Source organism: Muntiacus reevesi, chromosome 3 (genome assembly GCF_963930625.1).
Source record: "Muntiacus reevesi chromosome 3, mMunRee1.1, whole genome shotgun sequence".
NCBI lineage: Eukaryota > Metazoa > Chordata > Mammalia > Artiodactyla > Cervidae > Muntiacus > Muntiacus reevesi.
Window position 1 is genome coordinate 90852333 of NC_089251.1, and position 26912 is coordinate 90879244.

At 36.8% G+C, this 26912-nt stretch overlaps 1 protein-coding gene across 10 annotated transcripts in view; it reads left to right on the forward strand.

Annotated features, from left to right (window-relative positions):
- Positions 1-26912, forward strand: part of ALMS1 (ALMS1 centrosome and basal body associated protein) — a 190531-nt gene that overhangs the window by 148530 nt on the left and 15089 nt on the right. For all 10 annotated transcript variants that reach the window (XM_065929545.1, XM_065929549.1, XM_065929550.1 and 7 more), the window contains 2 exons: positions 994-1140; positions 3067-4223. In XM_065929545.1, the coding sequence (XP_065785617.1) occupies positions 994-1140; positions 3067-4223 (1304 nt within the window). The remainder of the gene's footprint in view (positions 1-993; positions 1141-3066; positions 4224-26912) is intronic.

Below are 26912 nucleotides of genomic sequence, written 5' to 3' on the forward strand. Positions count from 1 at the left end.
TTAAAGAAGATAGACTACCAGGTAGAAAGCTCTTTCTCTCCTGTTGCTTCAACGTTTTAGCCTCCAGTCTCATACTGTAGCCGTCAGACCCATACTCCAGCCAGTAGAAAGGAAAACAGGAAAAGAAAAAAATATATTTCTTCCTTTAAATACTTGTCAAAATTTAAATGTATCATTCCCCTCCCATCCTGTTGGCCAGAGTTATTCACATGGTCACACCAACCTGTGATGCCAGGAAGGCTGGGAAATATAATCTCTATTCTCATAAACATATGCCCAGCTAAGTCAGGTTCTATTTTAGAGGCAGAGGAAAATCAATTTCGGAAGACAGCTGGTAGTTTCTGCCACAGTTATAAATATTGAAACATATTTTGGAGTATAATTAGCCACTTCTCATTTTTTGTGTGTATTGCTTCTTTTTCAGAACTTAACATGTATTCTGGGCAAAACTTCAAAAATTTACCCCCTTTTTTGCTGTAGCTAAATCAGTGCTTCAAAAAAAGTTTTGATCATGTTAATCTCCACATCAAAAAATTTTCATTGCCCTTAAAAATTAAAAATAAACCTCTTTAGACTAGTCTTTTAGAACAGTAGAATTGACTCCCAAACAACTTTTCAGTGCTTACAAATTCTGTAATCAAATAAATTATATAATTGTTCTGTTTCTTAGATGTTGAGTTGAGTTGCTTTCCTGATTTCCATTTTTTTCATATGTAGTCAGCTTTCCCCAAGATGTCTTTCTCTTTCACTCTCAGTGTTTTGTCCATCTTAACTGTCTTCTCACGCTAGTGAAAGTGAAAAGTGAAAGTCGCTCAGTCGTGTCCAACTCTTTGTGACCCCATGGACTGTAGAGTCCATGAAATTCTCTAGGCCAGAGTACTGGAGTGGGTAGCCTTTCCCTTCTCCAGGGGACCTTCCCAACACAGGGTAGATGCTTGAAAGGTATTTTAAAATAAGTTTTGTCAACTTACAGTCTTCTTTTTCCTCTCTTAGGTTCCAGTACTGCTGCCGCTTCACAGCACTCAGCGCAACTGCAAGACGCCAAGGCCATTAAACAGAAAGAGGAGGTCCATAGTAAGAGGAAGGTTCCTAAGGAAGCCTGGTCAGAAGAAGAGAAGTCCTTACAGATAGATATTGCAGGTAATGGGATTGGGTGGTGGGATAGGGGCTCTAAGAGAGAGCGTTAGAGCGTGTGTGCCCCCAAGCACCAGTGTCCACATGTTTCCACTTAATTCTGGTGAGCATTGTTGTTCAGTCACTAAGTCTTGTCTGACTTTGCAGCCCTGTGGACTACAGCACGCCAGGCACCCCTGTCCTTCACTATCTCCTGGAGTTTGCTTGAATCATGTCCATTTATTTGGTGACGCTATCTAACCATCACACCCTCTGCTGCCCCCTTCTCCTTTTGCCTTCAGTATTTCCCAGCATCAGGGTCTTTTCCAATGAGTTGACTCTGCATATCAGGTGGCCAAAGTATTGGAGATTCAGCTTCAACTTCAATGCTTCAGTGAATATTCAGGGTTCATTTTGTTTAGGGTTGACTGGGTTGATCTTGCAGTTCAAGGGACTCTCAAGTTCTCCAGTATTACAGTTTGAAAGCATCAATTCTTCAGTGCTCAGCCTTCTTTATGGTCCAGGTCTCACATCCGTGCATGTATGTTAGTTGCTTAGTCATGTCCGACTCTTTGTGACTCCATGGACTGTTGCCTGCCAGATTCTTCTGTCCATAGAATTCCTCAGGCAAGACTATGGGAGTGGGTTGCCATTCCCTTCTCCAGGGTATCTTCCTGGGATCGATCCTGGGTCTCTGCATCACAAACAGGTTCTTTACAATCTGAACCACCAGGGAAGCCCCACATCCATACATGACTATTGGAAAAAGCATAGCTTTGACTAGAAGGACCTTTGTGGCCAAAGCAATGCCTCTGGGTTTTAATATGCTGTCTGGGATTGTCATAGCTTTTCTTTCAGGGAGCAAGTGTCTTCACTCAACTCTTTCACCCTCATCAAGAGTCTCTTTAGTTGTTCTTCACTTTTCTGCCATTAGAGTGGTATCATCTGCGTGGAGGGAGGGGTGAAGATATTTCACAAAAAAAGGAATTTTCCTGGGCTGTAAAACATGTAACGAGTTAGCATTTTTGAAAATATCATCCATTTAATTACTGATGATAAAAATGAAGTCTCAGGTTTCTTTGCTGAAAATGAGGTTAATAATACCTCTCTATCAGTTTTATAAGAGAGAAAGAAACAGAGGGAGAGCACATCTTATAATACTCCACACATAGCAGGCAGTGATAGATTAACAGCTGCTATTACAGCCCCAGTAACCAGAGTGCCCTCTGCAAGGTCATACAGCCAGTTTGAGGCAGAATCCAGCCCAGAGCCTGGGTCTTTTGACCCCGAGTCTCTTGAAGTATTACCATACCGGTCTGGGCACGAGGCACACAGCAAGAATCCTTTGTACAGGCAGTGAATTTTCTGAGTCTTTATATAAACCATTCTTTTTTCTTTTTATGGAAGGGAAAGTTTGCTTTCTTTTGGAGGCTAGCAGACCAGGGGGAGGGTGGGTGAGACTTAGGCCCAAAGGCTGACTGCCCCACTGACAACCAGTGGATAAGAGCTTTTAAAGAGAAGTTTCAGGGTATATACGTGGAAGGAGGGGACTACATGCAGAACCTGCAGTCAGCTCTGACAGTCGTCTTGAAATTGGTCATGCTGTGGTTTGATCAGCATCATCTTGACTGTTGTAAGTATAGTTAGTCTTCAATTCCAGGGTCAGTTTGTTCCCATTTCTTTTAGGCCAGTTCTCAGAATTGTGGCAGCTTATTTCATGGATAGAGTCTTGGTCTTCTGCGGAAAGGCAGGCCAAGCTGATGGCCTCATAGTCCAGGAAAGGGTTGGGGACTGCCCACTCTTACCTAACTGCATCCCTGACCTATAGAAACCATTATTTCCTTCAGTCTTTGTTTTGTATATAAAGAATTAAATGTGAATATTATTTCTAAATGGAATGCAGATATTTTGAAAGTACTTCAAAATCTTTTTTTCTTTTTTCCTCCTTTTCAGAATCCAGATGTCATTCGGAATTTGAAAATACTACCCATTCTGTATTCAGATCAGCTAAGTTTTATTTTCATCATCCAGTGCACCTATCAAGTGATCAAGATTTTTGCCATGAATCCTTAGGAAGAAGTGTTTTCATGAGGCATTCTTGGAAAGATTTCTTTCAACATCATCCAGACAAGCAAAGAGAATACACGTGTCTTCCTTCCCCTTGTCAAAATATGGAAAAGACAGATTATACCAGAATAGAGAGCCTTAGTATCAATGTAAACTTGGAAAACAAGGAATTGAAGCATGCTACTAAAAGTCAGGCTAGAGATTTTCCAAAATCTGACAAACAAATTAATGATGTAAAAAGGGATCCTAAGGCCACCCCAGAGCTAACAGCCGAGCACACTGTGACATTGAATGAGCTCTGGAACAGATATCAGGAACGACAGAAGCAACAGAAACCTCAGTTCAGTGCCAAGAAGGAGCTTTCCTTGGTGGAACGACTTGATCGTTTGGCTAAACTTCTTCAGCATCCCATCACACATTCTCTCCAGCTCTCAGAGAGTACGCAGGATGACAGCAGGGGGGAGCAAGATGTTAAGGAATGGAGTGATAAACAGCAACAGCAGAGAAACAAACTTCAGAAAAAGAAATGGTATAAAAGCCTGGAGAAATGCCACAAACACACAGGTGATCTTAAAAAAAGTAAGGTTCTTTCTACTCATCAAGCTGGGAGGTCCAATCAGATTAAAATTGAACAGTTTAAGTTTGATAAATACATCCTGAGAAAACAGCCAGGTTTTCATTATATAAATAACACTTCTTCAGATTCTAGACACTCAGAGGATAGTGAGCTGCTCACAGATACGGCCACCAACATCCTTTCTACCACCACTTCTCCAGTGGAATCAGATATATTGACCCAAACAGATAAGGAAGTGACTCTGCATGAGAGGAGCAGCTCAATTTCCACCATTGACACTGCCCGATTGATCCATGCTTTTGGCCATGAAAGAGTTTGTTTGTCACCCAGGCGAATTAAATTATACAGCAGTATCACCGACCATCAGAGGAGATACCTTGAGAAGCGGAGCAAGAAAAACAAGAAAGCGTTGAATACAGGTTATCCCCAAATTACTTCAGAGCACACCAGAAGGAAACACATCCAGGTACACGGCTACAAATTCCATCTGGCAATGTGACTGCCTTTTTCGTGGACTTCTTTCATTAAGCTTTGCACACAGGTGAAAAAAGGCCAGTTGCCCTCTCCTCCCTATAATATTTCCTACCAACTGAAAAAGAGCGAGAAAGTGTGGTACAGCGCTCTTGTGAGTTGTCATTCTTTTCATCAACACTCATTTACAAGTTACCCTTTGGATGAAAGGCTTTGCTGCTAAGTGCTTCAGTATCTGCAAAGTGCACACCCCTGGTACAGGGGAACTTTAGGGTTAGAATGACCTCCATTCTGAACAGTATTGCCTGCTTTCTCTTTGCCTGTTGATTTTGTTTATTCATTCCTCCTTTTATCTTTTAAGAAATTTTGAGGTTCTTTTAAGCACACTTATACATACACACATACATATATAAGTAATATGATAGGATTTTCTTAAGTAGATGAAGAATTGGAATGATAGAAAGTTAGATTGAAGCCAGGTGGAGTGAGCTACAATGTGATGTTTAAAACAAATGAGTGAATAATTAAGAGTAATGGGAAGACAAGTTGATACCTTGTGGATATGCTTCCTAAAAGTGAGTCACAAATTTTGCTTTATGTTTTCTGCCAGTTAATATTGGTAGAATTTTGTGATCAGTTACATAACTCTAATAGAAAAATAAAATTTTCAAGAGCACTACAGCTATCTCTGGTTCTAAAGACTTAAGAGAAATTTCATCTGTCCTCAAGAAGGCATTGTGGTGTAACAAAATACTCAACGGAGTCCTTAAAATATGTTCTCAGTAACAATAGTCATATGAAGCTAATATGGCCTTTGTTTAGAGAATTCCATAAAGGCAGATTTTACAGGGTCAGTAGATGCAGACCATCACTTTAACCCAAGATAAAATTTATTTGGAGAAGTGCTCTGCAAATAAGGATACTTGCAAAATGGTTCGTTGGAATATGAACCTTTTAAAGTTTATATTTTGTCTATGTTTTACAATATATAAATACAGCAGTAATACATAATTTATAAGTAATAATTTCTGCTCAGAAATATTTAATCACTAGAACCCCATAATTAAAACAATTTTGAGATCACTCATCTAGTGGGAAGAAGGCACAAAACATTCATACATTTACCATAAATTATTTCTCATAATTGAGTTTTTGGTAGGTATTTAATGACAATACTTACATGTATAAATAGTACAGTAAGATTTTTTTTTAAGTAAGCAAAGAACAGAGAAAGACAGGATTGAGGCGTTTTGTTCCATAGAGGAGATAGGGGGAAGGGATGCAGAAGAGCATTTTTGGGAGGGGGGGAGTGTAGTAAAATATACAGCATAAAGTTTACAGTTTTATCATTTTGAAGTGTACAATTCCATGGTACTAAATATATTCACAGTGTTTTACAACTATCACCACATCTAGTTCCAGAACTTTTCATCACCCTAGGAGAAACCTCGTTAAGCAGTCACTCTCTTCTCCTTCCTACCAGTCCCTGACAACCACAGAAGCCTACTTCGTGTTTCTGTGAACTTTTCTACTCAGGTTATTTCATTTAATTGGAATCACATCATATGTGATCTTTCTCTCAGGCTTCTTTGACTTATAGGATAATCTGAGATTTCTCCATGTCCTAGCATCTGTCTGTAGTTCATTGCCTTTTATGGCTGAATAATAATATTTGTTTAGACCACATTTTATTTATCTATTCATCCATTCATGGACATTTGAGTTGTTTTCACCTTTTGGCTATTGTGAATAGACCCAACATGAACATTTGTATACAAGTTTTTAAACACCTACATATAGTTCTTGTGGGTATATACATAGGAGTTGGAAATACTACTGGGTCATATGGTACTGGGTTGTCCAAAAAGTTCATTCAGGTTTTTCCATAAGAGGTTATGGAAGAACTTGAACTTTCTGGCCAACCCAGTAATTTTAAGCTTATTCAGAAACCTTCAAACTGTTTTCCACAGTGGCTACCTCATTTGACATACCCACCAACAATTTCTAATGGTTCCAGCTTCTCCACATTCACCAACACTCTACCTTTTTTTTTTTTTGCCATCCCAGTAGGTACAAAGTTGTATCTCATACTCACCATTATTTTCATTGTGGTTTGTTTTGCCTTTCCCTTTCCATAACGACTAATGATGTTAAAGTACCTTTTTATGTACTCGTTGATCATTTTTATATCTTCCTTAGAAAAACATCTATTCAGGTCTTTGTCCACTTTTTAATTGTTTGTCCTTAATGTTTTTGAGTTGTAAGAGTTCTTTGTATACTCTGGATTGTGGAATCTTATCAGATGTGTAATCTGCAAATATGTGTTTTCCACTCACTTTTCTTCGCTGCATAGCATTTTATGTTTAATGAAGCCCCAGTGTGCCTATCTTTTATTTTGTTGCTTGTGCTTTTGGTGTCTTCTTTAAGAAACCGTTGCCAAATCCAGAGTTAAGAGGATTTGTCCATTTATTTTTTCAAGAATTTTATACTTTTAGTTCTCTTACTTGCATCTTAGATGTATACTGAGTTAATTTATCTATATGGTGTGAGGTAGGGGTCAAACAGACTTCCCTGGTAGGTCAACTGGTAAAGAATCTGCCTGCAATGCAGGAGACCCTGATTAGACTCCTCGGTCAGACAGTTCCCCTGGAGAAGGGATAGGCTACCCACTCCAGTGTTCTTGGGCTTCCCTGGTGGCTTAGATGGTAAAGAATCTGCTTGCATTGCAGGAGACCTGGGTTTGATCCCTAGGTTGAGAAGATCCTCTGGAGGAGGGCATGGCAACCCACTCTAGTATTCTTACCTGGAGAATCCCTAGTAACAGAGGAGCCCACAGGGTTGCAAAGAGTCAGACATGACTGAGCAGCTACGCACAGCACAGCACAGAAGTCAAACATCATTCCTTTCCACATCGATATCTGGTTGTCCCAGCACCAGTTGTTGAGACTTCTTTCCTTTTGAATGGTCCTGACACCATTGACCACAGATGTGAGGGTTTATTTCTGGGCTCTCAATTCTGTTCCTTTGATCTACATGCATATCTGTATGCCATTACTACACTGATTTGATTGCTGTAGTTTTGGTAGGAAGTTTTGGGTTTTTTTTTTTAACATTTATTTGTTTGTTTTTATTTGGCTGCCTTGGGTCTTAGTTGTGGCAAGCAGGATCTTCGTTGTGTCATGCAGGGTCCTTTGTAGAGCACAGGCATCAGTAGTTTTGGTGCTTAAGTTGCTTCACAGCATGTGGGATCTTTGTTCCCTGACCAGGGGTTGAACCCACATCCCCTATATTGCAAGGCTGATTCTCAACCACTGGACTACCAGTAAATTTTAAAATTGAGAAGTGTTAGCCTTACAACTTTTTTTTTTTTTTTTTAAAGACACTTTGGACCAGTTGGGGTCTTATGTCTCCATATGAGTTTTAGGATCAGCTTTTTTATTTCTGCTGAAAATGTCATTGGGATTTTGATATTAATTGCATTTAATAGGTAGTTTGCTTTAGGGCTTAATGCCATCCTAATGATATTATCTTCCAGTCCATGAACACAGAATGTCTTTTGATTTATTTAGATCTTTAATGTCTTCCAGCAGTGTTTTGTAGTTGTCAATGTACAAGTGTTATAAGTTATTTTTCTTCCAGTTTGATTGAGATATAATTGACATGTCTGAGTACAGCATAATGATTTGTCTTTTATTGTTCTTCAGTTGCTAAGTCATGTCAGACTCTCTGTGATCCTGTGGACTGCAACAGGCCAGGCTCCTCTGTCCTCCACTGTCTCCTGGAGTTTGCTCATATTCCCATCCATTGAGTCAGTGATTCTGTCTAGCCATCTCATCCTCTGCTCTCCTCTTCTGTTGCCTTCAGTCTTTCCCAATATCACGGTCTTTTCCAATGAGTCAGCGCTACACATCAAGTGGCCAAAGAATTGGAGCTTTAGCACCAGTCCTTCCAGTGAATATTCAGGTTTCCTTTGGATTGACTGATTTGATCTCCTTGCAGTCCAAGGGACTCAAAGAGTCTTCTCCAACATCTCAGTTCAAAAGCATCAGTTCTTTGGCACTCAGCCTTCTTTATAGCCCAATTCTCACATCCATATATGACTACTGGAAAAACCATAGCTTTGACTATATGGACCTTTGTAGGCAAAATGATGGCTCTGTTTTATAATACACTGTCTAGGTTTGTCATAGGTTTTCTTCCAAGGAGCAGTTGTCTTTTAATTTCATGGCTGCAGTCACCATCTGCAGTGATTTTGGAGCCAAGAAAATGTCACTGTTGCCACTTTTTCCCCTTCTATTGGCCATTATCGTAGTTTTTTGAATGTTGAGTTTTAAGCCAGCTTTTAAGCTCTCCTCTTTAACCTTTATCAAGAGGCTTTTTTAGTTCCTCTTCTGTCTCTGCCATTAGGATGTTCTCATCTGCATATCTGAGGTGGTTGTTACTTCTGGCAATTTTGATTCCAGCTTGTGATTCATCCAGCCTGGCATTTCACATGATGTATACATCATGAAATGATTATCACAGTAAGTTTAATGAACATCCATCATCTCATATAGATATACAAAGTTAAAGAAATAGAAAAAGTATTTTTCTTGTGATAAGAATTCTTATGCTTCCATATCTTGGCTATTGTAAATAATGCTTCAGTGAATATAGTAGTGGATTTATCTCTTCAAATTAGTGTTTTTGTTTTCTTTTAAAAATACCCATAAGTTAATTGTTGGGTCATGTGGTAGTTCTGTTTTTAATTTTGTGGGGAACCTCCATGTTTTCTGTAACGGCTGCACCAGTTTACATTCCCACCAATAGTGCATGAGCATCCTGTTTTCTCTACATCCTTGTCAACATTGTTGTTTGTTGTATTTTGCTGTCATTCTGACATGTGTTAGATGATATCCCATTGTACTTTTGCTTTTTATTTTACTGATGATTAGTGATATTGAGCATCTTTTCCTCTGCTTCTTGGCCATCTGCATATCTTCTTTGCAAAAATGTCTATTCAGATCCTTTGCCTATTTTGGGTACTAACCCCTTCTGCAGTAAATTGCTTGCAGTTATCTTCTCCATCCAGTAGATGGCCTTTGCTTTTTCTTGATGGTTCCCTTTGCTGTGGAAAAGCTCTTTAATTTGATGTAGTCTCATTTGTTTATTTTTGGTTTTGTTTCCCATGCCTGAGAAGATACATCCAAAAAAAAGTACTAAGACCAACATCATATAGCTTACTGCCTATGTTTTCTTCAGGAAGTTTTGTCTTTTTTTGGTTGTAGTTTCAGTTCCTACATTTGTCTTTAATCCATTTTGAATTTATTTTTGTGCATGGTATAGTTCAGTGATATTAAATACATACCACCTTATGCTGCACCCTTACCAACCACTGTTCTACCCCAGTGTCTTAAGAATCTGACGACACTAGTCACCTCATGTAGGTGGGATACAGGATTTATCCTTAAGTAGCAGGTTTATTTCCCTCAGCATTTCCTCACGGACCATCAGTGTTGTTCCATCTGACAGGATTGTCTTTTAAAAAAAACAAAACTGAATAATACTGCAATGTATATGTATACCACATTTTGTTTATTCATCGATCAGTAGATATTTGTGTTGCTTCTACCTTTAGACTGTTGTGAATAATGATGCTGTGAACATGAGTGTACTAATATCCATTCAAGATCCTGCTTTCAGTTTTTGTGGATGTACATTCCAGAAGTGGAATGATTTGGTTATATGGTAATTCTGTTTTTAACTATTTGAGGAACTACTATACTTGTTTTCCACAGTAGCTGCACCATTTTACATCCCCACTAACAAGACAGAATGGTTCCACCTTCTCCACATCTTTGTCAACACTTGTTATTTTCTGTTTTTTTTTTTAATAGTGGCATCCTAATATGTATGAAGTGATATCTTACAGTTTTGCTTTGCATTTCGTTCATGATTACTTATATTGAACATCTTTTTACATGCTTCTTGACCATTCATATATCATCTTTGGAAAAATGTCTGTCCAAATACTTTGCCTGCTCTTGAATCATGTTATTTATTTTTTGGTCATTGAGTTGTAGAAGTTCTTTATGTATTCTGAGTATTAACCTTTTATCACATACATGATTTATAAATTTTTCTCCCAGTCAGTGAGTTACCTTTTCACCTTTTTTGATTGTGTTCTCTGGTGCACAGAAATTTTTAATGTTGATGCAATGCCAGTTGTTGACTTTTACTTTTTGCTTCCTATGCTTTTGAAATCATTACCAAGTCCAGTGCCATGAAGCTTTCCCCTAGTGTGTTCTTCCAAGAATTTTATGGTTTTAGGTCTTTAACTCGTTTCGAGGTAATTTTTGTATATGCTATAAAGTAAGGTTCCAGCTTCATTCTTTTTAAGAGTGTGGATATCCAGTTTTCCCAGCAGTATTTGTTAAGAAAATTACTCTTTTCCCACTGAGTGATCTTGGTCGCTTGTCCAGAGTCAGAGGTCCTTTGATTGTAGATCATTTGACCACATGGCACAAAGGTTTATTTCTGTCTGTCTACTCTAGTCCATTGATTTACTTGTCTTTATGCCAGTATTTCACTGTTGTATTACTGTTTTGAAATTGGGAAGTGTGGATCCTCCAACTTTGTTGTTCTTTTCCAAAATTGTCTTAGTTCTTCAGTGTTTCTTATCTTTTAAAAGAATCACTTTTAGTGATTTCTTACAGTTTTCAATTTTTTTCATTGGTATAAGATTTCTTTGAGGTGTTTTTTTTTTTTTTTTTTTTTTGCTACTTTAGCAGTTGTGTAACTAACAAATATGCTTAAGCCACTATCTCAAATGTATCACTGTCAGAAATGAAGTTAGTATCTATTGACTCCACTATTACAGGAAGAATTCAGAAGTTGATTGTGCTTGCCCTACTTCTCCCCACATACAACACACTTCCCCCAATGTACCAGTATTTATTTTGAGATTATCATTCTGTCACCTTTGTATAGGAATAACAACTTGTTTGGGTATAAACCTTTTAAGCAGTTTTTTAGAATATTTCTTTATTTATTTGGCTGTCTCAGCTTTTAGTTGCAGCACACGGATCTTCATTGTACAGTGCAGGATCTTTCATTGCAGCAGATGGACTGTAGATGTGGCATTCAGGCTTAGTTGCTATGTAGCATGTGGGATCTTAGTTCCCTCCCAGGAATCGAACCCTTGTGTTGCAAGGCAGATTCTTAACCACTGGACCACCGGGGAAGTCCCAGTAATAATCTTTAATTCAGAACTCAGTTAATTTTGTTCCTCCTTTTCTGGGTGCTTATGTGTAATATATCTGTGCCAGATGCAACCATGATATTTTTTCCCCTATGTTGGATCCTGGATTGTTGTCAGGTTTTTAAAATTCGTTTTCTTACTTTCCCAGGGTATGTCTCATTGTTGGTCAAAAAATAAAATTTACATACCTTACAATTCATTCTTTTTTTTAATTAATTATGTTTTTGTCTCTGCTGGGTCTTTGTTGCTGCACGGACTTTTCTCTAGTTGTGGCGAGCTGAGAGTTACTCTCTAGTCGCCGTGCGTGGGCTTCTCTTTTTGATAGCTTCACCTGTTGTGGAGCACAGGCTCTTGGGCTCGTGGGTTTCAGTAGTTGCAGCACATGGGCTCAGTATTTGTATCTCCTGGGCTCTAAAGCACGGGATTCTGTAATTATGGGGAACAGGCTTAGTTGCTCTGAGGCCTGTGGGTTCTTCCTGGACCAGGGATTGAACCAGTGTCCCTGCATTGGCAGGCGGACTCTTCACCATTGAGCTACCAGGGAAGCCCTACAATTCATTCTTATAAAGTACAACCATCACCACTAATTCCAGAACCTCATACCAGAATGAAATTCCATGCTCATTAACAGTCGTTTCCTAGCCTCTCAATTTTTTCAAGGTTCATTTTGTAGCATGAGTCAGTTGTTTATTTTGGCCGAACAGTATTTCATATGCATGTACAACATGTTTATTCATGAGTTGTTGGACCCGTTTCGATTGTTTCTGCTCTTTTAACCATTATGAAAAATGCTGCAGTGAACATTAATGTACAAATTTTTGTGTCAACCTCTCTCCTCAATTTTCTTAGGTGTGTATATACCTAGGTATAGAATTGCTAAATCATGTAGCAACTCTGTTTAAGCTTTTGAGTAACTGCCAAAGTGTTTTTGAAAGTGGCTACACCATTTTGCTTCTGCATCTAGTGGCTGCACCTAGATCATATTCCAGTTTTTCTACATCTTCATCAACACTTGTTTTCTGTCATTTGATAATAGCTATCTTATGGATGTGAAGAGTTATGTCACTGTGATTTTAATTTGCATTTCCCTAACAGCTACTGATATTGAGCATTTTTTCATATGCCTGATGGGCATTTGTATATCTTCTTTAGAGAAATATCTATGCAGATCCTTGGCCCATTTTAAACTTGAGTTATTTGTCATTTTATTACTGTTTCTTTGTCTATTCTGAATACAAGTCCCTTATGTTTTCTTACATTCTGTGACTTGCTTTTCACTTTCTTGATGATATTATTTGTGGTACAAAAGTTTTAATTTTGACAAAAACATTCAATATATCCGTTATTTCTTTTGTCCCTTATTCTTTTCCTAAAATATCTAAAACTGTTATCTAACCCATGGTTATAAAATATTTACTCTTTTTTGTTTCTTCTAAAAGTTTCATAACTTTAGTTCTTTTAGTTTGATGAACATTTTTTTGTTAATTTTTGTATGTGGTGTTGAGATAGTACAATTTCATTCTTTTGCCTGTAGATATCCAGTTAGTACCATTTGTTGCAAAGACTGTTCTTTCCTCCACTGAATTCTCTGGGCATCCTTAGCAAAAACCAATTGATCATAAAAGGAAAAAAATTTTTTTTAATGGTAAAGTTATAGATGTAAGGGTTTATTTCTGAACACTGAACCTATGTCTCTCTCTATTCCACTACAACAGTCTAATTAGTGTGAATCCTCCAACTTTGTTTTTTCCTTTTCAAACTTATTATTTTTAGGTCATAGGAATTTTCAGATCAGCTTGTCAGTTTCTGCCCAAAAGAAAAAACTAGACAACTTGAATCTTGGGGAGGGATTGCATTGAAACTGTAGAAGAATTTAGGGAATATTGTTACTCTAATGATATTAAATATTCTAATCCATGAACATGGGATGTCTTTCTGCTTACTTAGGTCATCTTTAATTTCTTTCAATGATGTTTGTAGTTTCCACTTCTTTGTAGTTTGGTGCTTCTTTTGTTAAAAGTATATTGAGTATTTTATTCTTTATTCTTTTTAATAACCAACATAACTAGTTTTCTGAAGTTCAATTTGGGACTTTTCCCTGTTAATGTAGACGAACAAGTGTAACAAGCAAAGAACTGAGTCATTGGAAAAGACCCTGATGCTGGGAAAGATTGAAGGCGGGAGGAGAAGGTGATGACAGAGGATGAGATGGTGGGATGGTATCACCAACTAAATGGACTTGAGTTTGAGCAAGCTCCGGGAGTTGGTGATGGGACAGGGAAGCCTGGTGTGCTGCAGTCCAGGGGGTCGCACAGAGTCAGACATGACTGAGCAGCTGAACTGAACTGTAGGGGAATCTACTGATTTTTTCATATTTATTTTGGTCACTGCAACTTTGTTGAACTTGTTTATAAGTTTGAGTATGTGTGAGTTATGTGTGTTAATGTAGAATATTGTGTCATCTGCAAGTAGAGATTGTTTTCCTTTCCAATATCATGTCATTTATCTGTTTTTGTTGCCTTGTTTCCCCTGCTAGAACCTCCAGTACTATCTTGAATAGAAGTGGTAAGAATGAGTATCCTTGTCTTACCCCTGATTTTAGGGAGAAATCTTTCTGCTCATTTAGGATGATGTTTACTCTGAGATTTTTATAAATGCTGTGTCAGATTGAGGAAATTCTCTTCTATTCCTATTTTGTTTATTGTTTTTTTTGTTTGTTTTTTTCTTTTTTTACTTTTTGGCCACACTACAGAGCATGCCTGATCTTAGTTCTCCAGCTAGTCTAATCTGTACCTCCTGCAGTAAAAGGGCAGAGGGCCACTGGACCACCAGGGAAGTCCCTGTTGAGTGTTTTTATTTTGGAAGGGTTTTGGTTTTTGCCATATGTTTTGTCTATGTATAATGAAAGGTAATATGTTTTCTTTCTTTATTAATATTGTGTATTACATTGACTGATAATCATATATGAAACCAACCCTGCCTTCCCTAGATAAATCCCTTTTAATTTTGATGTATAATTCTTCTGTGTTGCTGGATTCAGTTTCCTAGTATTTTGTTGAAGATTTTCCTTCTATATTGATAAGGGGTACTGGTCTGTGGTTTTATTATATCTTAACCTTTTTTTCTCAAGGTAATGCTGTCCTCATAGGATGAGTTGGGAAGTGATCCTCCTCGTTTTTTCTTCTTTTTGGCTGTGCTGGGTCTTCAGTGCCGCGCAGGGTTTTCTCCAGTTGTGGCAAGCAGGGGCTACTCTCTAGTTGCAGTACGTGGGCTTCTCATTGCAGTGGCTTCTCTTGTTGCAGGGCACGAGGCCTGGAGTGTGTGTCCTTCAGTAGTTGGTACACGTGAGCTCAGGAATTTTGGTTCCCGGCCTCTAGAACACAGGCTCGATAGTTGTGACACATGGGCTTAGTAGCTCCACAACGTGTGGGATGTTCCTGGATCAGGAATCAGTCCCGTTAGATTCTTCACCCCTGAGTCCCCAAGGAAGCCCCCTTGTTTTGAAGTTGTTGTTTTTTAAGTTTGTGAGTGCTTATTGTTAATTCTTCTATAAATGGTTTTTTTAGAATTTACCAGTGAAATACAGGCTTGGGCTTTTCTTTGGTGGATATTTTCTGATTACTGACTCAGTCTCTTTCCTTATTATAGTTCTGTTCAGATTTTCTGTTTTTGCTTGAGTCAGTTTGGGTAGGTTGTTTTTCTAAGAAATTGTCTGTTTCATCGAGGTTATCTAATTTGTTGACATAAAATTGTTCATAATATTCCCTTATGATCCTTTTTAATTTCTGTGTGATTGATAGTAACACCCCCTGGTTCATTCTTAATTTATAATGATTTACATTTTCCCTTTTTTTCCCCTTGGTGAGTCTAGCTAAAATTTGTCCATTTTTGGATCTATTCAAAGAAAAACTTTTGATTTCTTTTATTTTCTCTCTTTTTTTATTCTCTGGTTCATATATTTTCATTCTAATCTACATAATTTCCTTCATTTTGCCTGCTTTGGATTTTATTTACTCTTCTTTTTCTGGCTTCTTAAGGTGGAAGATGAGGTTATAGATTTGAAATCTTGCTTTTTTTAATATATACATTTAGAGGTACAAATTTCTATAAGCTCTGCCTTCACTGCATCCCGTAAGTTTGGTTACGTTTTGCTTTCATTTTCATTCATCTCAAAGTATTTTCTAATTGCCCTTGTGATTTTGTCTTTAAACATTGGCAGTTAAGAGTGTGTTGTTTAATTTCTATTATTTCTGAAATTTTCAGAGTTCTTTATTTCTAACTTTATTCCATTGTGGTCAGAGAGCATATTAATACTGTGTATGATTTGTAAATGTATTATGACTGTTTTGACCTAGCATATGGTCTCTTCTGGAGAACATTACGTATGCCCTCAAGAAGAATGTGTATTCTGCCTCCATAGGTTGGAGTATTATGTATAGGTCTCTGGATCTACTTGATTTATAGTGTTATTCAAGCCTTCAATTTCCTTATTGGCCGGTCAAATTTTTCTATCCATTTTGAAAGTGTTATATTGCAGTCTCTAGCTATTACTGTTGAATTGTCTTTGTCTCCCTGAATTTCTGTCACTTTTGCTTTATGTATTCTGGATATTAATTATTTTCTGCTACCAAGTAACTCTGTATCCCTTGTACATTCAGATTTACTTTTAATTTCAGCAAAAACTTTTAAAAATTATATCCTAGAATGTTTTTTCCTTTCCTCTCAACCTGTTTTCTCTCTTACAAGTGAGTATTGGGGCCAGTGCCACATATTTATTAATCCTCTTCTTGCATTCTAATTATTTTCATTTCCTTCATCTTTTTCTCTCCATTTCAGGAGACCTTTTTAAACTGTACTCTGCTCCACTGGCTAAGTTTTCTTTATTTTTTTTAAATCAAATTTCTGTTTTATTTTGCATAAATTAATTCTGCAGTGATATAATGACATAATTACGGTTTTCAGTTTTTTCCTTTGATGCCTGGCGTTGGTTTTCCAGCATATGGCATATATTCATTAACTTTTTAATGAATTGTCTTAATTTTGTCAACAACCTGTTAATCTCGCTGTTTTCCCAGCTTATCTTGGATCTATTTCATTAAGTCCATGTTCTTTTAAAATTTTCTCTAAAATGAAAATACAAGTTCTTTTTCTTTTATTTATTTATTTATTTTTGATTGCTCTGGGTCTTTGTTTACTGGGCAGCCACACTCTGTAGTTGCAGCAAGTGGGAACTCACTCTGTGTTGTGGAACACTGGCTTGTGGTGGCTTCTCCCATTGTGGAGCACAGTCCCTAGACGCAGGGGCTCAGTAGGTGTGAACTGTGAGCTGTAGAGCACGTGGGCTCAGTAATGGCAGTGCTCTGGCTTATGTGCTCCACGGCATGTGGAATCTTCCCAGGTCAGGGATCGAACCCATGTCCCCTGCATTGCCAGGTGGATTCTTACCCACTGTACCACACGGGAGGTCCCCAGTTCTTCATTGACTAAAATGGATAAACCTGGCAAAGTAAATTCTTTCCCCCTTTTTTGTTCTTCCTTTCTTCCACTTTAATGCTATAGAATTTTGTCATATTATCTTCTCTTTTTTTCAGATTACCTTTGTCCCTAAACAGTTTTGTGAAAACCATTTATTTGACCCCAGGTAATGTGGTTAACTTCTTTCTTTTTTTTTTTTTTTTTTAATTCTCAAATTTATTTATTTATTTATTTTTTCTTTTATTAGTTGGAGGCCAATTACTTCACAACATTTCACTGGGTTTGGTTAACTTCTTTCTGACTGGCTTATTACCTGTTTACAAGATACTGAGTGTCCCTTTCCTACGACGTGAACCTGAAGGTTGATTGTATATGGCTTGTATTTTTTTCTTTTTTTTTTTTTTGCCTTTCAGAGTTTGGGAAAGGCAGAAAGACAGTGATTCTAGGACTCTGGACAGCTTTAGCAGGTGATATTTTTCTCTGCCATTATTTTGAAACATAAACTGATGGCCACTTTTCTAAGTGTGGAGGTGAGAAAATACCTGGTTCTATAGGACATGCCCTTGAGTTTTGCTGTTGCACTACTGTAAAGTCAGCTGGTAGCTGCTTTCATAGCATTGCTGTGTTCTGTGTGGGCAGTGATATAGCAGAGGTTTATTTTTTTTCTAGCAAATTTTAGTAAAACTAAAGACTTAATTTTAGACTTAAGAGGTTATTTCCTATCCCTTTTTCTGATTTCTTCCTGGCCAAAGAGGGTATACAGTAAACCATTCTGGCTAGGACAGAAGGAGCTATTTTTTCACTGGGAACGTGTCTCCACTTGGGAGACATGTTATTTCTCCTGGGCCGCTTATTATAATCAGTCCCTTTTCTGAGATACCAGTGGGGTATTTTGAAGTCAGGTGACTCACCTTTTACCCTTCTGTATGATCCTTTGTGTAGGAAGAGCTTTGTGTGGCTCCCTAAATTTATTCCCAAGTTGTTTCTTTAGACATCATTTCTGGAATTTTGTGGCATGAGTTGAGTCTGTTCCCTAGATTCTGAATACTTTTTTCACTTTTTGATGGCTTTTGTTTGTGTATTTCAGTTATTTGAAAGAGGTTCATTAAGCCTGTCTCTGTGCTATCTTATTTTCCAAAATCCATTATCTCTTTTCTTAGGATTTTTTTCCCCTCTCTTTCATATTCACTTTCTTCTTTTTCTGTAGGCTTCTTCTCAACTAAAACTGTGCTTCTCATAGACTGTAGTGGAGGACTTGCCTGTCATGATAGCTTTTGTTGATGCTTCAACCACTTTACATCTTTCTCTTCTCTTTAGTAACAACTATTTTTGTCAAAAAAGATATTATTTTATTACTTTTGTATATGTAAAAGTAAAAATATAACTAAATATAAAGAGTTTAATACATAACATATAAAGACCTTGGAAATCACCCATAATTCTCACCATCCTGAAATAGTCATGATTAACATTTTCATAAATAAGCTTCCAGGTTTATATTTTATGTTGCACACACCTACTGCCTACCTTGAATCTGCTTAAAGGGCATTCTAATGAAGCTAAATATCAAATGAAGAAACCTCCGTGGCAGCATAAAATGAGACCTTTATTACTGTCCAATTAAATGTTTATCAGTGTTTCTTACATTTTTATAAAACTGATTTCATATTAGTCTTCACAGTCATTTTCATATATGGAGAAAAACAATGGTCCAAAAAATGAAATCATACTATGTATATTGTTTTGAAACTCTATACTTAATATATCATAGACATCTTTCTATGCCAATAAATAAAGATTTATTAGTCTTTTTTAATAGTTTTATGAGTTCCATTGTATAAATACATTGTTTAGTTAGTTTTAAGGTTTTTTTTGCACTTTATCATAATTTGCACTTTGGTGGGTAGTCTTGGTACATCTTTATGAATTTTTCTTTCCTAGAGATACATTTCTAAACATAGAATTTTGGGGTTACCAAGTACTTACATGAAAAATGTTTAATCCACACTACTAAATTATCCTCTTGAAATGTTGATTCAATACCTGCCAGTAGCATTCTTGTTAATATTTGCCACATAGGCCAGAAATACGGTATGTAGCCTGATTGATCACACCTACTGAGTTTTTATTTTCTTTTCTGTATTTCTTTTTTGAATTGCCTATCTTATCTTTAACCCAGGTGTCCTTAGATATGCTAATGCTTTCTCTCCCTGAACATGTGTATCCAGGACATGTACATGTGAGGGTTTAAGAGTCAGTAGAAGGGAGTAACTACAAGTGCCTGCTTTTCTTCCCATCTTCCTTTGATTACACCTGCTCGCTCTTTGACTCTCTCCCTGTGCCTGTCTTTGCTTGGTCTGTGCAGGCTCCCCCCACGCTCTGGAATTGATGCTCTTTCTTAGGACAGTATCTGCACTCTGTCTACGTCGGTGTTCTTTCTGCCTCTCTGCACCCACGTTCTGTTCACTCGTGCTCCCTTCCGCCCCACTTCATGCTGTCTGTTGTCTCACTGTCTCTGCCGTGTATCTCCTGTGAAAGCTACTTTCCTTCTCTCTCTCTCTCAGGTTCTTGCTCTGCTTGTCTGCTCTCTCCCTCTCTGTTTTTCTTTTCCCCTCTCACTGTCTGGTTGTATATTGGGGGTCAAAGAAAAGGAATAGTTTACTACTGTCAGTACAAAAGAAGTCACATTCAGTTTTTGTTTATGAAGAAAAGCTAAAGATGAATGCTTTTTCTGTATTTTTGACCTCTCATTATTTCCAGTTGCCCATGTTACCAGCGGTTGGGCAAATGAACAACATTAACTACCAAGGAGACATCCATGAGAGAATAAAATGATAGCTTTAGTAGTGTTTAAATGTTTACTGGTATTTCTTACATTTTTATAAAACAGTCTAATATCACATCACTCTTCACAGTCACACATATATGGAGAGAAACAGCAGTCAAAGGCAGTATATTTGAACCCAAGGATAAATTTCATTATATGTTAAGAGATAAAAAGCAAGCTATATAAATACACATGTATTTATATAGCTGGAACAAAAATATTAGCAGGTTATTTTAAGATTGTGGGTTTATACATTTTTTCTTTTTAATTTTTCATGTTTTTTTAAACAAGAATTAAGTATTTTCTAATATGAAGCCATAAAAAAACTTTTGTGGCACTAACTAAAAAGTGGCCTCAGCCAGACTGAGCAAACAAACAAAACATTAGTTAAGAGCTGGGAAACAGAATTCTTAAGCTTCTCATTGTGTTCTAGTTTCTGCCTAAAGTGCCTATTTGAATTCCAATCTAAACATCATAAATCCTTTGAGAAGCAGAGTAATAGAATAGAATTAGAAAAGTACTATACACAGTTTTTATGCCAAAATAAAATAAATTTTTAACTTCAGCTGCCAAGGATTGAGAAGTATACTCCTAGGTTCATGGTGTTTCTTTTAAAAACTTGATTCCCACATCCCATCTTCATTTCTCTCCTCCTATATGCAGCTGGCCTATGTAAATATCTTTTGACTTAGAAGTGAAGTCGCTCAGTCATGTCCGACTCTTTGCAACCCCATGGACTGTAGCCCACCAGGCTTCTCCGTCCATGGAATTTTCCAGGCAAGAATATTGGAGTGGGTTGCCATTTCCTTCGCTAGTGGATCTTTCCAACCCAGGAATTGAACCCAGGTCTCCTGCATTGCAGGCAGACACTTTAACCCTCTGAGCCATCGACTTAGAAGAGTTCTTAGAAAATATATATTCTTTGGTTATCATGTATTTTCAGCTTATATAAAATGTATATCATTATTTTTGTTATTTTCACTAAGTATTGTATTTTTAAGATGCATCTATATTACTATTCATACATCTAATTCAGGTTTCTGATCATTGCACAGTCCTCCATTGAGTGCCTCTAACAGTTTACCTTTCCCTGTAATTAAGACCCAGCTTGTTGTCAATGCCCAACAATGCAAAACACCAGCAGTGCACATCCTTGTTCATGTTGCCTTATGGACCTTGTGAGGCTATCTTTGGCACATAAATCCAGAAGTGGAATTCTTGGATAATAAATTATATATATACATAATTTTCTGCATTAATACCAAATTACTTTCTAGTCTGTATTTCTACCTGCAGTGCATGAAAATTCCTTTATTTTGATTTTTCAGTCAATAATTTATAGTTTTGCCGGATTAGAAATACAAGTTTCTATACCATTGAAAGGTTAGGGGTTTTTTGGTCATTTTAAATTAAATGTTACTTTTTGTGAGAATCTACCCCATCTCCACTCTGTAATTTCCACGGGAAGAAAGTATCTGTCAGAGACTGCCAACATTACTGCTGTGCTTGCAACCACAATGCATTCATATGTTCATCCAGATATAATGTGGAATGTGACAAAGTACAAGGATGGAATATTTTAATTGTTTTTTTATCAGATTTTGATATAACAGATAAAATAGCATTTAATAGCAGTATTAACAGTGCTGATTTAAGTAAGATATCTATATAAAACTTTATTCCTAAAACACAGCATTCACAGTTATTCCAAATGCCCTTGGAATATTTACAAAGATTAACTGTACACTTAGGCAAAATGTTGATAAATACCCAAAGTATATTACTAACTAAGCTTATATTCTCTAACCACAATACAGTAAGGTTGGTATTTAATGACTGTAATTTTTTTTTAAAGAAACATATTAAAATATCCTAAACTTTTGGACTATAGGATAACTAAAAATTGAGATTGTAGAATTTTTTTTTTTCATTAATGAGAGTAAAAGCAATATCCATATATTGATGGATATAGGATGTGACTAAACCTATATTTAAAGGAAAATATAGAGCATTTAATATTTTAGTTGAGCAAATTCAACTAGGAAATAATTTTTAAAAAGTAAGCATTCTAAAAATCAGTCCCCTAGATTGATCAATATAACCAAGATCTTCCTCTTATAAAGACCAAATCTTTAGTTATTGTGACTATAGGAAAAGGGTCAGTGTTAATAGGTTGGAAGGATATAACTCCAGTCAAAAATGTGGTTTTCCTAAAGAAGATTACTATGTGCAACTTTAAGCTAATATATTTTAAAACCTAAAATAGATGGATGATTTTCTAAGAAAATATCTAAGTAGATCATTAACAACAGAAATTTAAGAGACCATCAGTAAATCTATAGACCTTCCCACCCCTAACTGTGCCCTCCAGAAAGTTTGTATAAATATATGTGCCCACCAACAAGATGAGGGAATGTTTCTTCAGTCCTTTGACAGGTTTGAGTAGTATCAGTCCTTCTAATATTTGTGAATCTGATGTGTGAAAAAACTCATTGCTTTAAATTACATTTTTAAATATTAGATTTTAGAGGTTGCTTGTTACATTTCTTATTTTGAGAATTAACTTCCTACATACTTCGCACATTTTTCTCTGAAGAATTTTTATTAATTGTTGAGTGTTAATTATATGATATTAATTGAGGGTATGGTAACCCACTGCAGTATTCTTGCCTGGAAAATTCCATGGACAGAGGAGCCTGGCGGGCTACATACAGTCCATAGGGTCACAGAGAATCGAACATGACTGAGCACGCACTATCTAAAACCATCTAATGGTGTAATAGCATTGTTGTATACTCAACTTTATTTGTCACATGCTAAGAAAGGTCTCTCCATCCTCAAGATTATAGGAAAGCATTCTCCTTGGGGTTTTTTTGTTGTTGTTTTATCATGTTTAGGGTAGAAGACAATGTACTTAAATCCTTAATCCACGTGGAATTTATTTTGGTGTGTCTAGGTATAATTTTATTGCCTAATATTTAGCTAATTGTCAGATTTTTAAATAAGATAGTGATATTCACAAGTTAATTTATGAGAAAAATTAATATTGTTTTTAAGCTGAGCTTTTATCAGTTGGATTTGGTAATTAATAGCCATGGTTCTTTTGAAATTTCTGCCCAAAGCAACTAAAATCCTATGTGATAAGGTAATCAAAATGGAGCGATAAGAAGAGGAAACTAATTCTGACTTATGAAGTATGGAGTTATAGTTATTAAACTTGAAGTTGGATCACGGCATCCAAGTGAAAATGTCTAAAACCATAGATATATAAGACTTCATGAGTGGAATAAAGATTTTAGAGCCATCCATGTAAAGGTGATCATAATCCTTATAAATACTAAAGCCAAGAGGAAAGATCTGAAAGAATGCAGAGAAGAAAAAAAGAGTGAGAGGACCACTTCCAGACCATAATTTTTGAGACTCATGTCATCTAGCTCTACCACCCTCTATAAAATTTTAATGATCATTTTCTAACCTTCTAGTTTTTCCCGTATGTTAATTGAAGTCTTCAGCTCTTGGTTTTCTTTCTTCTCTACCCCAAACCCAACCATTATCTGGAAAACTGTACTGTCCTGTTACAGATTTTTTAACCTCAGTTCTGATGACAAGTACTGCTGCTACATTTTAACTCTAGAGTCTCATGGCCTTACTTTGAATTTTGGCATTATCCAGATTCATTACATCTCTGCCATCTTTATTCATTTTTGTATGAGAAGAAATTTTCTGAGGACCTTTCTGCAGGCACAATACATTTTTAATTTAGGGGGCAGGATATTTTACAGTTACTGTCTACCATACTTGCAAAAATAATTGACCAGTTCTGATTTTCTAGTGGTGCATAATAGTTCTCACCTGAGTTCTGCTTAAGATTTAATCTTGCCTCTCAGAATTAAATCTATGTTAAAATGTTATTTTGAGGGCACAGACCTTGTGATTGTGTCATCTTTTACTGGTTAATAAGTTTTAGTATTGAATCTACAGTTGCCAGTTTGAGCTGCACATATCTAAAAACTTCACAAGAAAGACTGTCTTTGGGTGCTATTGACTGTATTTCTGATTTTTACTCTGCTTTATCAATGTGTATCTCTGGTACTAAACTTCAGTAGTTATAAATGAATTAGCATAAATCCATTATTCTGAAAGAAAAGTATCTCTCAGCAGGCACCTTGCTGGCAGAAGGTCAACAGTAACAATCTTCATACATGAAGAATAGTCATATAAAGTCGTGTAAGAAAACATAGACTTTTTCCTACATTTGATATGTTTTCCTAAGCTCAGTTTCCACCTGAAAAACAAGTATTTGAAAACCTTTTTTTTCTGGGTCTATCTGATGGTGTGTCTGATCAATGAATATGGGAATGAATTTCACCTAGATTTTAATTAAGAAGTACAACAAAAAACCTGAAACATCTCTGAGATGGTGGAAGTTACCTTTTTCCCAGTTGTAATCAGGCATCAACAGGTGAGTTCACTCTCACAATAATAGAAATTAAAACAGAAGAAGTCAACCAGTATGTATCTCCTTTCAACTCTGCACCAGAAAGCTTAAAAACCATGGTAGCTGGTAATGTCATTTGACTTGTAGTCACTTAAATCTTTATGTGTAAGCCCAACTGCAGAGAACTGAGTGGGCTGATTCACCTCCAGGCCATGAGGGATGCTGAGATCACTATAGGAGTTGCCTAAAACTCTCCCTTGGACTAAGGAAGGTGGGTTATTGTGGGTTACCAACAGCATCTGTAAATGAATTCAGCAAAAATTACCTTCTATCCTGTGTTGGGTCCTCAGCACAGATTGTCAGACACAGTGCAAGGCTGTGAATTGTGCTTATTGTTTGAATCTGAGGAAGTCAACATGGCATGACTGCATCATTCTAACTATAGCTCTAGCCATAGTATGTATACAGTGCTACCATATGTACAATATCCAGTGCCCACATTTTTGTTAGGACTGTTCACTATTATATGAAAATGATACTGTTGGTACCTACCTTTGTTCTTGTATCCCTGGTTCAGTAACAGGAGATATAAGACCACCAAGCATGAGCAGCATTTTTTCTCCAAATAAAGATTTCATAATCTGCTTGTATTTCAGTTTGCATACATGAATATACACATTTTTTAGCTTTCTTGAGGTGTTTCACACACCACAAAATTCAGCTATTTTAAGTGTACGGTTCAGTGGGTTTTAGTATATTCACAGCAATGTGCAACCATCATCCCAATTTAATTTTAAGGTGTTTTCAATACCTACCATAAACACCCTATACACATTAGCAGTCATTTCTTACCATTTCTTGCCCCTTCCCTGGCTATGTTACTAATCTGCTTTTTTCCTCTCTCTCTTGAGTTCTTTATTCTAAACATTTCATGTAAATGGACATAATATGTGGTCTTTTGTGACTGGCTTCTTTCACTTAATATTTTCAAAGTTCATCTATAATATAGCATGTATTCATTCCTTTGTATGACCAAATAATATTCCATTGTATGAATATACATATTTTACTTAGCTATTCACTAGTTAATGGACATTGAGATTTCTTCCACTGTGGGGCTACTATTAACAGAGCTGCTGTGAACATCCATATACAAGTTTCTATGTGGACATAGTTTATATCTCTTTGGGGCATATGCCTACAAGTGGATAGACTATGGATCATATGGTAAGTCTATATTTAACCATCTGAGGGACTACGGATTGTTATGCAAAGTATTGTTTACTATTTTGCATTCCAAGCATCAATATGTGAAGGTTCTGATTTCTCCATATCCTTGAAAACACTTGTTTTTGTCTGGCCTTTTGATTTTTCATCATACTAGAGGGTTAACTAGATATATCTGGTTGAGCAAGAATTTATTTTTGGATTATTTTCTATTTTTAAATGTTTACCTTTTTACAGGCAGGAATGAGCTTAATCAGAAAGATTTAAACTGGAAGCAGAAACATGCATACCAAGACTCCTCATTTAATCAGATGTGAACGTGTGTTCTTTCACACCCAGTGGTGCATACCATGACCAGTTGTGTACTTTGGAAGTGCAGGAGGTCCTCAGACTTGTTCTTGGAAAGGACCATCCACACTCTGCTGCCTCTGCCCCATAAGGTGCTCCAGCCTCTGCTTCAACAGCTCCACCACTCACTCATTGCTCATTGGCATCTCATTTCATTTGTCTAGGCACTAGTTGGCAAAGGTTTTGATATTTTAAAAAGATCCAAAATCTGCCTGTATTAGATTTCCTGACTCTGTTCCCAGTTCTGCTCTCTGAAGGCACAGAAAAGAGATCTAATCTACATCTCAGGCCCCCACTTCCATCCCTGAAGTATTTTCTCTCAGGTCTTCACTCATTGAACCACTTCTCACAGGTCATCCTTTCTACTCCACTTTCCTAAGTTGGGAACTTCTGGGTCTATTTGTTGATATCCTGTTTTTAAACATGTCCCTTTGAATTACATATGCTGTGCCTCAGATGGTGACAGCAGATGTATCATCCTCATTTCTGTAAACTAAACTGGTAACGCATCTGCCTGCAATGCAAGAGACCCAAGTTCGGTCCCTGGATTGGGAAGATGCCCTGGAGAAGGAAATGGCAACCCACTCCGGTATTCTTGCCTGGAAAATCCCACGGACGGAGGAGCGTGGTAGGCTACAGTCCATGGGGTTGCAAAGAGTCAGACACGACTGAGCAACTTCACTTTTCACTTTCTGTAAACTAGAACACTTCTATGGCCTAACATATGTTTTACTCCTATTGAGCTCATCAAAGCCATTAAACCTTTATTGCCACACTTTCTTATTTTTGTTTTATTCTCATTTTTTAAACTGATAATACGATCACATGGTACAAAATTTTAAATATTTATTTGATAAAGTATCTTCCCTCTCCTGTTCCCTAGGCACCCATCTTTTCAGAGTTACTCAGTATTACTAGTTCTTGCATATCTTTAGAGATTTTTAAACAGCTTTATTGAAGTAAGTTTACAGAGCCATGTAGTCGTCACCACAATTCAGTTTTAGAACACTTTTGTCACCCAGAAAACTCTCATACCTGTTTATAACCAATTCACATTCCCAGCCCAAGACAAACTCCCATATTCCTTTTTTCTGCATATTTCATATAAATGGAGTTATATAATAGCTAG